General features: G+C 34.7%; 1 protein-coding gene across 2 annotated transcripts in view; it reads left to right on the top strand.

Moving 5' to 3' along the window:
- Window positions 1-2676, top strand: part of side-VII (sidestep VII transmembrane protein) — a 354532-nt gene extending 351856 nt beyond the window's left edge. Inside the window, exons 15-17 of one of the 2 annotated variants that reach the window (XM_073074093.1) lie at window positions 50-297; window positions 690-845; window positions 1290-2676. In XM_073074093.1, the coding sequence (XP_072930194.1) occupies window positions 50-297; window positions 690-845; window positions 1290-1472 (587 nt within the window). In that variant the 3' untranslated portion in view covers window positions 1473-2676. Of the gene's footprint in view, window positions 1-34; window positions 298-689; window positions 846-1289 lie in introns of both variants that reach the window. The other variant, XM_073074092.1, reaches the window with a different exon arrangement.
- The last annotated feature ends 11778 nt before the right edge of the window (window positions 2677-14454 follow it).

Below are 14454 nucleotides of genomic sequence, written 5' to 3'. Positions count from 1 at the left end.
ATACGATCGGATATTGATTGATAATTCTAAACAGCTGTTTTGCCACCAGACCTTCCAAGAACAGCTTTTCAAATGTCCGGAGCGATGTCAGCGGCGGTGGGAGGCGGTGGAGTGCTCATGGTAGTTTTAGTGCTCTTCATGATAGCTGTGAGACAGAAGTGTGCGAAGAGGAAGCCCAGGTCGGCACCACCGCCGTCGTCACAACCAGCGTCCCCGGATAAGTTACGGGAGAAAGACGACAGTGAAAGTGATGACAGGAATCCGGATATAATCCCTTCGGACACGGATCATATGCAGGTTGGTAAAGTTCGTGAAACAGATATGAATATCATTAGCATTATACATATTTTTAACGATAGAGATCAAGTAAATAGATACTTAATAACTACTTAAGAAAAAGATGTACTGGGAACCTTTTTAAGAATCTGATAGCCTGTTTGCTTTCAAGTTATAAGTTTTTATAAATAATTTTTAAATATTTAAATTATATAAGGTTTTTAGTATATTGTATAGGAATTCTGTGAAACTCTCTGATTTTTTACCGATTTTAGCGCATATTGGAATCTTTTAAATATAACATACAAGTTCTATATCTTTTAGTTCTAACGACATTAGATTCGTTCTATAGTAATTAGTCTAATTAAAGTGCTAATAGAAAAGATTACTCAAATCCCTGATATTCCTCGCAGCTCGACTACTTCCGTCAGCAGCAAGTTTCGACGATCTCGCCGCCGCCGGGCAACCGCGCCCCGCGGGGCAGCGTTGCGGGCGTCCGGGGCAGCATACCCGGGTACTGCCCGCTGCGCACCGCACCACCACCCTCACACGCGATACATGAAAACTCTGTAAGTATATATTGAATTAAAAGAAAATCACTTCGTCCTTTTTTTTTGAAGATTTGTCATATTATGTATTTTGTATTTTAAAATAGAACTATTTTATGTTTTTGTCATATTATGAGCTTTTGTGTTACTTTTTGCATAAAATATACAATTGCCTGTGTGTATTCACGACTCCCTTGTAATCAACCCCAAATAAGATTAGATATTCCTCCGGAAATCGGCCACAGATGCTCCATTACCCCTAAGGACTAAGCTGGAACTCCTGGAACGGAAAAATATGTCTCCCTTACCACACCCTTCAAACCAGAACACAACAGCGTTTAACACTGCTGTTATGAGGCAGGAATAGGTGTGGCGATGGTGCCGCCGGAGTCGAACCTGTATGTTTTAAGTTTCATCTCAGACGAATGTCTATAATAAAGTCCTAAAACGAGACAATCCTTCCAGACCCCACCATCAGGCATCCCGCCGCCCGCGCGATTCGCGGGCTCGTGCACGTTGCCGCGCGGCGCCACGCTCGGCGGGAGCGCGCCCGAGCGGCTCATCCCGCTGCAGCACCTGCGCACGCTGCCCCGCCCGCTGCCCGCGCCCGCGCCCGCCCCGCGCACCCCCCGCGACACCCCGCTCTGACAGATGACGCAACTATAGGACTTGTAAATAACGCCAAGTGCTCGTTTTCTAATGGACTGCGCGTGACGGGATCTGACACCCTCTGACAGCAACTCTAGTGGCGGACTAGACCCGGGTGGAATGGAGGCCCCCAGTGTTAAAAGTTGATTTTATTTAACAAAACACATGATGGCAAATGATTTACAAAATTACAAATGTGTCAAAGATTTTATTTTACTTTTTTTTTAGCTGACTGATACACATTTCATAGATTGTTTGGTTCTGACGACCTTTTTTAGCAACTGTGTGTGGACCCCAGGATCGGGGGTCTAGGCAGACCACCCCTTCCGCCCCCCTTAAGCCGCTAGAGACTCTAGGACTTGTAAATAACGCCAAGTGCTCAACGTTTTCTAATGGACTATGTGTCGCGTAACGGGATTTAAGGGTTTTAAGTGATTTTCGTGATCAGTGACTATAATTAAGAGTGGGTGAAATTGTTGAAAAACGTTATAATAAACAACGAAGACTTACTATGTAAGATGTTAGAAGAATTTAAATCAAAACAGTCCATTCAGGCAATGTACAATAACAGTTAAATGTTAACTTATATTATGGGAAGGTAAGAACTTATATTGTCAAAAATCGTAATAATATACTCAGATTACATATAAGACTTACTGAACAATAGAAGCCATGTCAACTTAAAACTGTTTTAAGCTCGGGTTCCATTTTATCATAAAATGATAACAAAGTAGCTTAAAGCGCTATTGAACATAATAAAGGTCCTAGAGGGCTTGTTAGTTCACTGAATATTAAACGGAACCATCTTAAAATCTTTGAAACTATCCCGTCGAATTTTAATTACCTAAATAGTTAGGATAAACTAAATATTGAACCTGTGTTACGGTCTGTTTGTAAATTTAATGTAAATAATGTCAACATTATTCCAATGAGTAACTAGATAAATAATAAAGTTAATTTAAAATACATACGTAATGATAACATATGAGATAAAATACGAAAAATACGGTCCGATTTGGTTCAATAAGCAAATTTTACGCTCGTTTGTTCTGTGGTGAATTGGCTTGTTTCACAGCGACCTTTATAACGAATAGTTAATGTACAATGAGATGAAAGAACAAAGAAAGTTAAATTATTCTTGGTAGATGTACAATTAGTTACAATTGTGTTAATGGTTTCGTCGCCAAATAAGTATGATCGTTTACAAGGTTTTATTCGACTTTTTTATGCGACTGTTTTCTTATAATATGAATTAAAGCATGAATTCCACCAGATGGTCAGTGGCTACTGCCGCCCATGGACATATGTGATCTACCCCAGATAATGTTAAATTCCTACCTGAAGTCGGCCACAGATTCGCCGCTCCTGAGGGCTAACGTGGAATGAATGAAGAATATAACTCCCTTACCACGCCTTTTAAACTAAAACACAGCAGACCTTAACACTGCTGTTATTAGGCAGAAATAGGTGTGGCGAAGGTGCCACCGGAGACGAACCATAGAGGATTTTACCACCTTTACCTCTTAAAATAAACAATTATTGTTTTTACAGAAAATCATTTATTACATCGTTATTATTTGCCGTGTCGCGGTGTAACAAGTCAATAACGTTATTGAAATTTATTTTTATTTCTTTCCGGTCACGTGGTTGTGAAATTTGTAAAAATATAATTAAAATTATAAGTAATTTTACGCACGGTTTGTTAAATTTTTGGATTACCTACCTATACGAATATTGGATTTACAATTTAATCAAAATATTTATAGTGAAATTTGTTATCCGAAACGGCTCTTGAATATAAATTAAATGGTTTTTGAAATTAAATTAAATAAATTACATTACGAATAAAGTTTTTATAGATGAAGATAACAAGTAAACGACAATGTTAATAATACAGTAATTGGTAAATTGTGATAATTACGTTAAATTTAGTCTATAATATACACATTGTAAAATATTATTAGGTATTGGTGCAACTGAAAGAGTTACAATAGGAAAGCAAGAAGGAATAAAAATCGATGACGACAAAGATAATAAAAGTAAAAGTAAAAATAAATATACGAAAAACGTAGTAGGAAATTATAAGGAAATAGTTTTTGTACGATAAATAAACTTCTAACTACAATTAATTAGTTAGGAGATATTATAAATGTTTAGGGCCGACTTATAGTTAAGCCGATGTTATAGGGCCCTACATAAATTAAGCTTGAAATATTGGCATAAACTACATCTGATATGCTTCAGAGTGTTCAAATATTTCCAAAATAATTTTCAAGGGAGTGTTTATTACAAGTTTTATTAAATAAAGTTAAAGTACGACTTAGTCGTTCTCATAATTCCGATTCAGTTGCACCAATACCAATTTTGCCATGCGTTTATTAGCTGGTAATAATTATAGATTTCTCAGTCTTATTCATAGCTTTTGCAGTAAATTGGTAACAATATTCAAATATATTTAAGGTTCTGCTTGGATTACTAGAGCAATTCGACTCATATTAAGTCCCACTAACTAAGATCAATTGTAACTTTTACTGGATCTTTTAAATGTAATTTGGTTTTAGATATCTTTAGATATGATCCATTTGGGAAATCAGACTCTAATTTGTTTATAACATGGAAATAGCAAGCCATGATTGCCACCCAAAGATCTGTAACCAACTTTATACAGCAATAGGGCTCTACCTGATGCTGACTATCGATGTGTTGCTACTCCCGAGGACTGAGATGGTTGTATGGTATTCATTTCATTTTCATCATTATTTTGGGAAATTCTGCCCCAACAATTACAGTACTTGCTAGGTCACCTTTCAGCCTAAACCTTATAACAATTAAATTCTGCCTTCCAACTAGTTCCGGGAACCTTGTTTCCCTGGTGAACTGTTCTCTATTTCCCGATACCTGTAATTATTGTATGAAGCCTAAGTGCACACCGGCATATTTCCACTAATAAAACAAACAATCCCAACATACATTGTACGTATAAAAGTTACAAACTGTTACGTTCTAAGTAACTTATACAGAAAATAGGTACAACTGCGTACTTATGAAAGTAATAAACAAAATAAGCTAAGGACATTTCGAGCAGAAATTGTTATTCCATTAACGCAATCAACATATTTTGTCCATAACAACTGTAATTACTAGTGCCCTACTTTCCTTACTTTCCTTATTACGAAAAGTACGTTTGTGTTTCCAAACTTATATTTATTGCCGCGTACCAAGTTAATATACATAAAAATAAATATTACCACAGTCCTTAATAACATTCCTTAATTATATGTTTTGTTTGTTTTGCTACGCCTTCTACGTAGTGTGGAATATCATCAGTTTATTATTTTTTCGCTGTTGCTGGTGTTGTCTCTTCCAATGATACAGCGTTTTGGTTAAAATTGGAACATGATAAAAATCTCTTAGCTATGCACCTTCACGATGATTTCTTTGAAAGTGAAAGAACCAGTAAGTCCTGTAAGTTCAATAAATGAGGAGTATGAATCGAGGACATCTGAGATTCAAAGTAAGAAGGCAATTTCGTATCGGCTTTTCACTGTTTCTTTGTAATTATGACAATGCTCTTCAACTCGCAAAATTAAAAAATAGAAATATAAAAGGTTGTTAATTCATACAACAAATGAATATCATAACTCAATCCATTGATGACACACGATCATATTACAAAATTCGAAGTGGCTTTTTTAGTCAAACGTTTATGTGACTAAGTTAAAAGGAAGCTTCATAAGGATCCAGTTCTTGATAAAATTGCAAACATATAAAGACTTCTTGAAATAATGATAAAAACTGTTTATGGTTTTCTGTGATGCTGTATTTTTTCATATTGTGACAATCTTGTAATGAAGACGTAAGAATAAGATGAGACATCTATAATTATTGTTTATATCAATTTGTCCGTTATGGAAGACTATGTATATACAACGTTATTATATTATTGTAAAGTTTTTGTAATATAACGTTACGATTTGTATCTTATAGTTATTTTTAAGGTTTGTTAAACATTTAGTTATTGATGACAGCATAATTACTTCTCGTGTAATATTTAGGGTTTATATTTGATTTTAAAGAACTTTTTTATATAATTTAGATGATTAGAAAACATTAAATGAATTTAGAATAATTATGTTGGCACGGTTAGTAAAGTTTAAAATATCGAGTTTATAATATGTTATATTATGTTAGTCGCTTGCAAGTGGGTCAACCTATCAATCATCGTCGACATTGTCTCACTGTGGGACTCCCACTAGTGGGCATAGGTAGAGACCTTGAAGAGTCAAACAATTGGATAAACCTCAACTGTTACTGAAACAGTAAGTTAGCAGATTTGACAAACTTTTAATGAAATTATAGAAAACTTGTAAAATTACCCACCATATTTTTTTACTGTAAAGGTTGTAAAAGTCAGAAATATACATAATATGTTTTTTTTTTGTGAAATTACATTTTTGTCAAAATCGATAATGTTAAAATAATGGAAGCGTTAAAATGTTTATATTATTACGTATCGTCCGATTCAGTACTTTTTTTAAATAAGATTGTACCAAAAACCAGTTTCACATTTTATACACCTTAAACTTCTTTTTGTAATGGTTCGACTGAAAGTTATTGCAGGTATATTAAGATATCTAGTTAAAGATTATTTTATAGCCGATTTACATTATTCCAAGTATCATTTTAACCGTTAAATCGAAGCGACAATCAAGTAAATATTGTCTTTTAAATCTTAAATCTTGTCTTAAAGAGTTCTTTAAGGCAAGATTTGACTTTAATTCAGCATCTATACGTAAACAACATTAATAACATAAAAATAATTTAATAATATAACGTAAATCGGCTATAAAATAAAATAGTTATTTTCGGTTTAGTTTAATTTCGAATTTGTAATGTCGAAATTAGAGTAACGAAATGAGACTAAACCAGTTATGTCCTATTTATTTTAACGGATATTAAATATCTAATTCTGTTGATACTTAATATTTTTATTGTAATAATTATTGTATATTTATAGGTAAATCTAATGTTTTGCTTAAGTTTGTTGATAATAATGTAAATAGTTCGAACGAAGTCTTTCTAACTGTCAGAAATGTCGTTTTCAATAAAATATTGAGAAACGAAAATAAACGAGAATATTAAAAAACAAGTCATTTTATTTTTTCTTCCTTAATTGTGCAAAGGTACCTTCCTTATGTAATTGTGACTACAAAATAATACGACCACTAGAAAATAGTATTTTAAGTACAATTCAATATATATTGCACATTTATATATGAACCAATAAGAAGTCTAAATTACAACAAATAAAAAAATACATTTTTAACACTGAAAAAACGCAGTGGACAAAGAATATCTACCGGACTCAAAGATTTAATACGGACTTTCCCCAAAATATGACAGCCCACACCAAAGGCCAGCACTGAGCTGGGATAATCGTTTTTGTTCCACATTCCTTGGACTTGTCTGACCACTAGAGATGTATATCAAGCGATACTCGTAACGTACCTACACGGTAGATAATTCAACAATATTATATAGCCAATGAAAAAAAAAAACAAAACATACACCTAAAAAATATTTAAGTCAATACAAAGTATTTTACATGAACACATTTTTTTCTCTTACATTCAAATATATTGACAATTGTTTATTTTTGCTTGACATACAACTTACTACATTATTGTAACGTATGTTGCCCAAACATAATAAATAATCTCTATTTACAAAACATAGATACAGAGTTCAGCTTTGTTAGAATTACACTTCAAGCTTATCGCAATGACAGCTAGGGAATAAATCGATAGGGGAACGAAGTTCCGAGTCCTAAACGTGTAATTTTGCAAAATTATGTGGATATTAAAAAATATTCTCTCTTGCAATAACAGTGAAGGAAAAGCATAATGAATCCTATTTTTTTTTTGACGACGGGGAAACCTTCAAGCCGAACCCGACGCCATGGGAGTGACGCCGGGTTATGTGGGACTTTCACCGCACTAAAGTGTGAGCCGTGACCACACAAACCGCTGTCCTTCCTGGGGTCGCTTGCTGGACGGTTTGAGCTCCCACTCTGGCCGCCCGCATCCCCGTAGCCCCTTTTAGTCGCCTCTTACGACAGACAGGGAATAACGTAGTCCTATTTTGGTCCCGGTAATACAGGGACAAAATGCTAGACGCCTCTGAGTTCTTTGAGAACAATAATAAGTTGACGATGTCTCGTTACTCTCTAGCGGGTAAACAAACGCCTTACCCAGGTAAGCTGTAGGTATTCCCTTTTTCAATGTGTTCTTTTGGTTCGAGGAGATTTGAGTGTGATTTTTGCGGGGTTTTGCCCTGCTCTGATGGAGGGCTCGTAATAGAGGGATTTGGCATCACATTTGAGAAGGTCGGGTTTGCGACTTAATATACAGTTTTCGTCACCGAAAATATTATAGAATTCCGTAGATGTAAGATATAAAGGGGAATACACAGGAATAAATTTAGAACGCAAATAAATATTTGATTTAAGAATTTGAATTTGTTCTGAGCATACATATACTGAAACAAACATATATAAATTCTTGAATCTCGTATATGTGGAAATAGTATACACAAAAAAATTAAATAAAAATATAGTTATAATATACTACGACGTTAATATTAAAGGTATTTTTGAATATACTGTACACTAAATATGTTTCTCTTTGAGTTATATCTACTATTTCCATTTCTTTATTTTCTCGATGACAGATCGACGCCCATTTTGTGTTGTATACGTTAAAATGTCACACAGATAACGCATAATGATTACTATAGGAGCTATAACGATAAACGTAACACGATAACAGACCCGTTTTTTTTACAAAATGTAAGAAACTAAACTACTGCCGGATACTTTTGTACAAATTTATTAACTATTATATAAAATTACATATACTTATAGTATTATAATTTATTACAAGATGTTACACGTATACATTTTTGATTGATATTGCCAACTTCTTTAAAATTTTCGAAGCTTATTATTTTGTCTTATTTTTCTTACGGCGTAAGCTTTGTTGTATATGTCTTTGTTCAAAATACATACAATAAATATATGCGATTGATATCACTGCTTATTTGTCACAACACTACAAAGAACTGTCATCAAGAAAATAAAAAAAAAAGAAATAGTACCTATTATTTGACGACCCGCGTGGCGGAGCGGTCACCATGCCGGTCTGACGCGCAGAGGGTCCCGGGTTCGATCCCCGGTCAGACAGATTTCTAATTGATGAATTTAGATTTCTGTTTCTGGGTCTGGGTGTTTGTGTATTTGTCTCTGTGTGTGTCCATAGCACCCACGATACAGGGAATCTTAGTGTGGGGCTGTGAGTGTAGAAAGCGTTTTAGCGTTTTTTAGTTTTTTTAGTAATTAATAGAAACCTCAAGCGCGGTAATAACGCGTTTCCGGGTAAATACAAAATTCAAGGTAATATTTTATTGACGAACATTTTATTACACTTCTCGGAAATACCCATTGTCCATGATAATATTCACCGAATATTATGTTACCTACATGCGATCATGTTGAGCGGAATCTATTTCAGTATCTCTTTCATGCAAATTTCGCAAAATTTTGATATTGCTACATTTAATTACATCAGCTTATTTATAGTTAGCAGCATAGATTAGTAAAGATACTTCGCCGCCTTGAAATTGAATGAAGCCACAAATGGCTTATTATCGTAAGTTCTTTTTTTTTAATTCTTGACAAATAAAAACATTTTTAGAGAAAATTTACGAATAAATAACTAATACTGCGTAATTTACATGAATTTACATAATAAATAAATAATTATTTCAAATATTTTAGGGATATTTTAGCACGGAGACGTGGCAAAACTTTTTACGCAAGTATTTCAATTCTCAAAACTGGGTACATTTTCTAGTTAGGAGTGAGTAATCTTTACTAATCTATGGTTAGCAGTAATAGCCTAGTAGTTAAGAAACAAAGTAAATAAAATTGTTTCTGTTTAGGTGTGGAGCATTTGTCTTCGTTATTTGGGTTGATGATGATGATCTATAGTTCAATATTAAAATATGTTGCGACAATCGACATTCGCCAACGGGCGCCAGCAGTCTCAGCACAGCGTACACCAGTCTACGTCGCCAGTGAGAGTCACCCGTCACCTCTACCACCAACGATCGTTGACGACAGTCACCCACCGTCGTCCATGGTAAATCAAATCAAATCAAATCAATTTTTTTTTATTCAAAATAGGTTCTTTACAGATCACTTTATGAATGTCAAAACAACTACCACCACTTCACAAGGTGTTTCGTTATGGAGAAGAAGCGGCGAAAGAAACTCCATAACACACATCTTTTAAAAAAATGTTTTTGACAATGTTAACTTAACGTAATGGTACATGTGGAGCTGGAGCTAATTCATACCACACCGTTTTGTCAGTCAAATAATCACTTACTTTATAGTACGCTTTTTTACATAGCGTTAGTTTAACGACATGTTTAAACTTTTTTTCTGTGAGATTCAAAATATGGTCGGGTATTGTATTGTAGTATTTGGCATGAATTGGTATGAAAAATTCATTCAATTAGAACAATTCCTATTAACAACAAACAGCAACCAACTTAATCATTAAATTACCAGAACTCAAGACCAGATGTTCCTGTTATTCAGTGTTATTCGTGTTATTCGTGTTATTCAGGGCACTCAACGTAAATAGATCTGACCACTCATAAACAAACCATAACTTAGTCCATAGTTCATAGTTTTGACTCTGTTATGGAATTTATAAGTTGCTCCGGCACTCGGCTATAGTAATGAAACCCGAAAGTTCTGAGCCAATATTTACTTTGTAAAGGCTACAATTATTACTTACTCAATCTATTGGGAGTTTGAATTGCTTTTTATGAACCAAAAGTATATAAATAAGTGTGCATTTATTTACTTCTTAAAAATTTTGAATCTTTAGTGAATAATAATTATATAAGTATACTATGAATGCAGGTTGGACCTTAATCCTATCTAGGGCTGATTATAGATGTCCATGGGCGTCAGATGTCACTTACTTTTGACTGCGTTGAGTGCACGCTTATTTACACTTCTCTTGGTCACTTAAGCCTCTAAACAAATTTTCAATCAAATATGTTCAATACTTTACGCACAGGATTTTTTTTATTTTTCAAATTTTCTACACGCTTTACATAATATTACTCTATCGCAGAAAATTTATAAATCGAGACATAATAAAACTACAATGTTGGAAATCAAATTAAATACATGCATATTGCACCTTATTTCTAAGACATAAGGATCACACTGCGTGTAAAAATTTTTACTATTCAGAACTATGTACTAAACCAACATTTATTTAAATTATAAGTCGGTGAAATTTTGTTGAGATTTTTTTTAATTATTGCAACATGTTCCAAGGAAGGAGTAGTGTGTTTTCATTTGAACGTAGTTATACAAAATGGATCCAACCCACAAAAATCGTTTTTTTAGTGACCTACTATCGCAAATGGCATCTCCACATCACATCATCTTTCGTATATATGCAAAAAATATTCAAGCTGCATGGTACATTTTTTTTAATATACAGATATCAGTGATACCAACCATGAATTAAGCAATTAAACTTTTACTAAACTTATTTTCTCAAAAACTAGTTTTTGTGTTTGGATCTATTTTGCAAATGGACGTACATTTGTCGTACGAAGGTTATGTATAAATGACATTAACAAGAATAATTTATTACAACGTAAAAGGCTTTTAAAAACAAATTTAGCCACCTCAAAACAGGACCTCGTTACTAGACCCCGAAGAATCGTGAACACTTTCCTGATTTGTAGGCACACTCCATCACATTTGACGGTTTATTTACAATGAGAAATTCCCACTAAACACAATATGGCGAAGAGGGTCAAATTTACGACTCTCCATCGACACCTTCGGGTGTTTGGATTACAAGGTTTTGTGGGTTTCATATTGAACTTGTCTATAAACATCATCGTGATAGCGTTGTTTAAAAAACAGTGATAGCGTGCTAGAATTTTTTTGAAGGTGGTAGAACCCTTTGTGGTTCGACTCCGGCGGCACCACCGACACACCTATTTTTGCCTAATAACATCAGTGTTAGGCGCTGTTGTGCTCCGTTTTGAAGGGTGTGATAAGGCAGACATACTTTTCCGAGGCGTTCCAGCTTAGTCCTCAGTGGTAGCGGCGCATCTGTGGCCGACCTCAGGTAGGAATATCTAGTCCTATCTGGGGTTGGTTACAGATGTCCATGGGTGGCAGTAGCCACTTACCATTAGGTGGACTGCATTCTCGTCTGCTACTCCTATATTATAAAAAAAAATAATCGTGATAGCGTTGTTTAAAAAGCAGTGATAGCGTGCTAGAAATTTAGTCGAGGAGCCCAAGATTTGAATCCTAGGCCTCTGATTTGTATCCGACTTCAAAAACTACTCATTCAATTTGGATAGTGTTTTGGTTATTTGAAAGCTTATTTCAGTAATTAATTATATTTATGTTAAGAAACGTATCACTGCATTTTCAAAGTTATTGCGTACTAGCAGAACCCGCGGCTTCGCCCGCGTAAAAAAATATGATATGATATACAAACAACTGTAATCGTAAATTTGTACCTTTAACAATTTTAAAAATAAAGTAGCATTAATATTTAATTAATAAAAGCTTTTTTTTTCGTCACTGTGTACCTAAATTGATCAAGGTTTCTTCAGAAACATACACTAAAACTCTAATTAGTGGACTGTAATGAAACTTTATTTAAAATATAAGTTTCATGTAGGATATAATATTTATTATTTACACTATTCCATAGGAACCGTCCATCTATGGGGCCTTACATACAGTGGTTCTTTCCAGGATCTCTGACTGGGCGATTAGAGCTCTCATTCTTACCACCCGCAACTCCAGAAGTCCCCCTTTAGTCTCGTACGACAGGCAAGGGATACTGTAGCCCTGTTCTAGCTCAAAATTTTTATCCAAGATCTATGTATCTATCACATCACCATCACTAATCCACGCATAGCCACAACCATACCCCACGGCAGGACAAAATGTTGGCACATAGTGTGTCCAAAGTAGTTACGACGTATCTAATCATTATACCAAAATGTAGGCCAATTTGAATAAACTTACGCATTATCATATATAAAATTTGCACCCGTCCACGTGGTCGTGCATTTGTCTGAATAGACGTTATCTGAAATTTCACGTTTCTAAGTTCGAACCTAAAAGATTCCCGTATACATACATACATATAACACTTCCTTTACCTCCTTAGTAGAATTTCAAAAACATCCTATGTACATATGCATCAATAAATACTTTATCAGCAAATTTCTGGAAGCTAATATTCAACATCAGCGGTTGGCAACCCGACACCCACGGGTGGTGTGTGGCCCGCGACTTTCCCTTGTGGCCCGCAGGTCTGTGCGTTACTAATAATTGGCCAAGTGCAAGTCAAACCCGCACCTGGAGGGATCAGTACAACCAAAATTTTCATTTTTTTTTTTTAATTTCTAGTATTTAATATTGCAGCAGCCATTAAAGTACACACATTGTGAAAATTTGAACTGTCTACCTCTAATGGTTCAAAAGTTAGTTGGAAAAATAACGAATAGCAGTTTGATGTATGGGGTCCCCTTTTTGTTTTCAACTGTTTTTTTTTTATTTTTAGTATTTGTTGTTATAGCAGCCACCGTTATGCAACCTCTGTAAAATTTTCACATGTCTATCTATTACGGTTCCAGAGATAGAGCCCTGTGACACACGGACGGACAGACGGACAGACAGCGAAGTCTTAGTAATAGGGTTCCGTTTTTATCCATTAGGTACGGAACCCTAAAAAACCGCTGTCCTGCACTTCAGCACGCGCAATGCATTGCCATGTTAAAAATATATGTTACTACGGCCCGTGGAATTTCGCCCTACACTAAACTTCTCTGCACTCTGTTCTTTTTCCAGACACGCCAAAGGAAGTAACTTCAATAACGGTTTTTAAAGAAACTTTCTTTACTTATAGCACCCTAATGGGGTTGATTGTTGAGTTGCTAAAAATGCTGAAACAGATGTGTAAACAGAAAGGCATGATGCATATACCCTTTTATAGCCGTCTTAAGGGTGGATCTAAAAAAAACAGTGACTCAGATGCTTCATTAAGTCCAATGATAGTTTTTCATAGTGGTTGCTATTTAACGACCTCAAGAGTTGATTTGATGTGTGAAAATGGAAAAATAGTGATATATTATTTACAACCAGAAAGCAAAATACCAATTTTCATAGACTTTGCTTCAAAATCTGCGGACTTCTAAACGAAGTTTCTACCCCTATTATACCCTCATAAGGGTAGATTTGTCATAAATGGTGTTTAAAAAGTTCTATCATTCCTAACCAATTACATTTTTTACAGTCCTTGCTTCCAAATAAACGGTTTTTAAAATAAAATTCCATCCCCTATTAAATAACCTTAAGGGTTGATATTCCAAAAACTGTTTTATAGGTGTCCTATTATTTTCAATCAGAAAGCCAAATAACAATTTTCATAGGCTTTGCTTAAAAAGCTGCGGACTTCTAAACGAAGTTTCCACCCCTATTTTACCTTCTTAAGGGTAGATTTTCCATAAAGGATGTTAAATAAGCTCTATTATTTCGAACCAGAACGCTAAATGCTGTTTTTACAATCCTTGTTTCCAAATGAACGGAGTTTAAAATAAAGTTCTATTCCCTATTAATCGAACTTAAGGGTTGATTTTCCAAAAACGGTAAAATGTTCTATTATTTACAATCAGAAAGCTGAATACCAATTTTCATACACTTTGTATCAAAATCTGCGGACTTCCCAACAAACTTACAACCCCTATTTTACCCTCTTAAGGGTAGATTTTCCATAAATGGTTTAAAAAGTTCTATTATTTCCAACAGGAAAGCCAAATGCAAATTTTATAGACCTTGCTTCCGAATTAACGGAGT

This window comes from Epargyreus clarus, unplaced genomic scaffold (assembly GCF_041222505.1).
Source record: "Epargyreus clarus isolate Ecla_fem2 unplaced genomic scaffold, WU_Ecla_fem_2.2 ptg000006l, whole genome shotgun sequence".
Taxonomy (NCBI): domain Eukaryota; kingdom Metazoa; phylum Arthropoda; class Insecta; order Lepidoptera; family Hesperiidae; genus Epargyreus; species Epargyreus clarus.
This window is presented reverse-complemented; position numbering and strand designations above follow the sequence as displayed.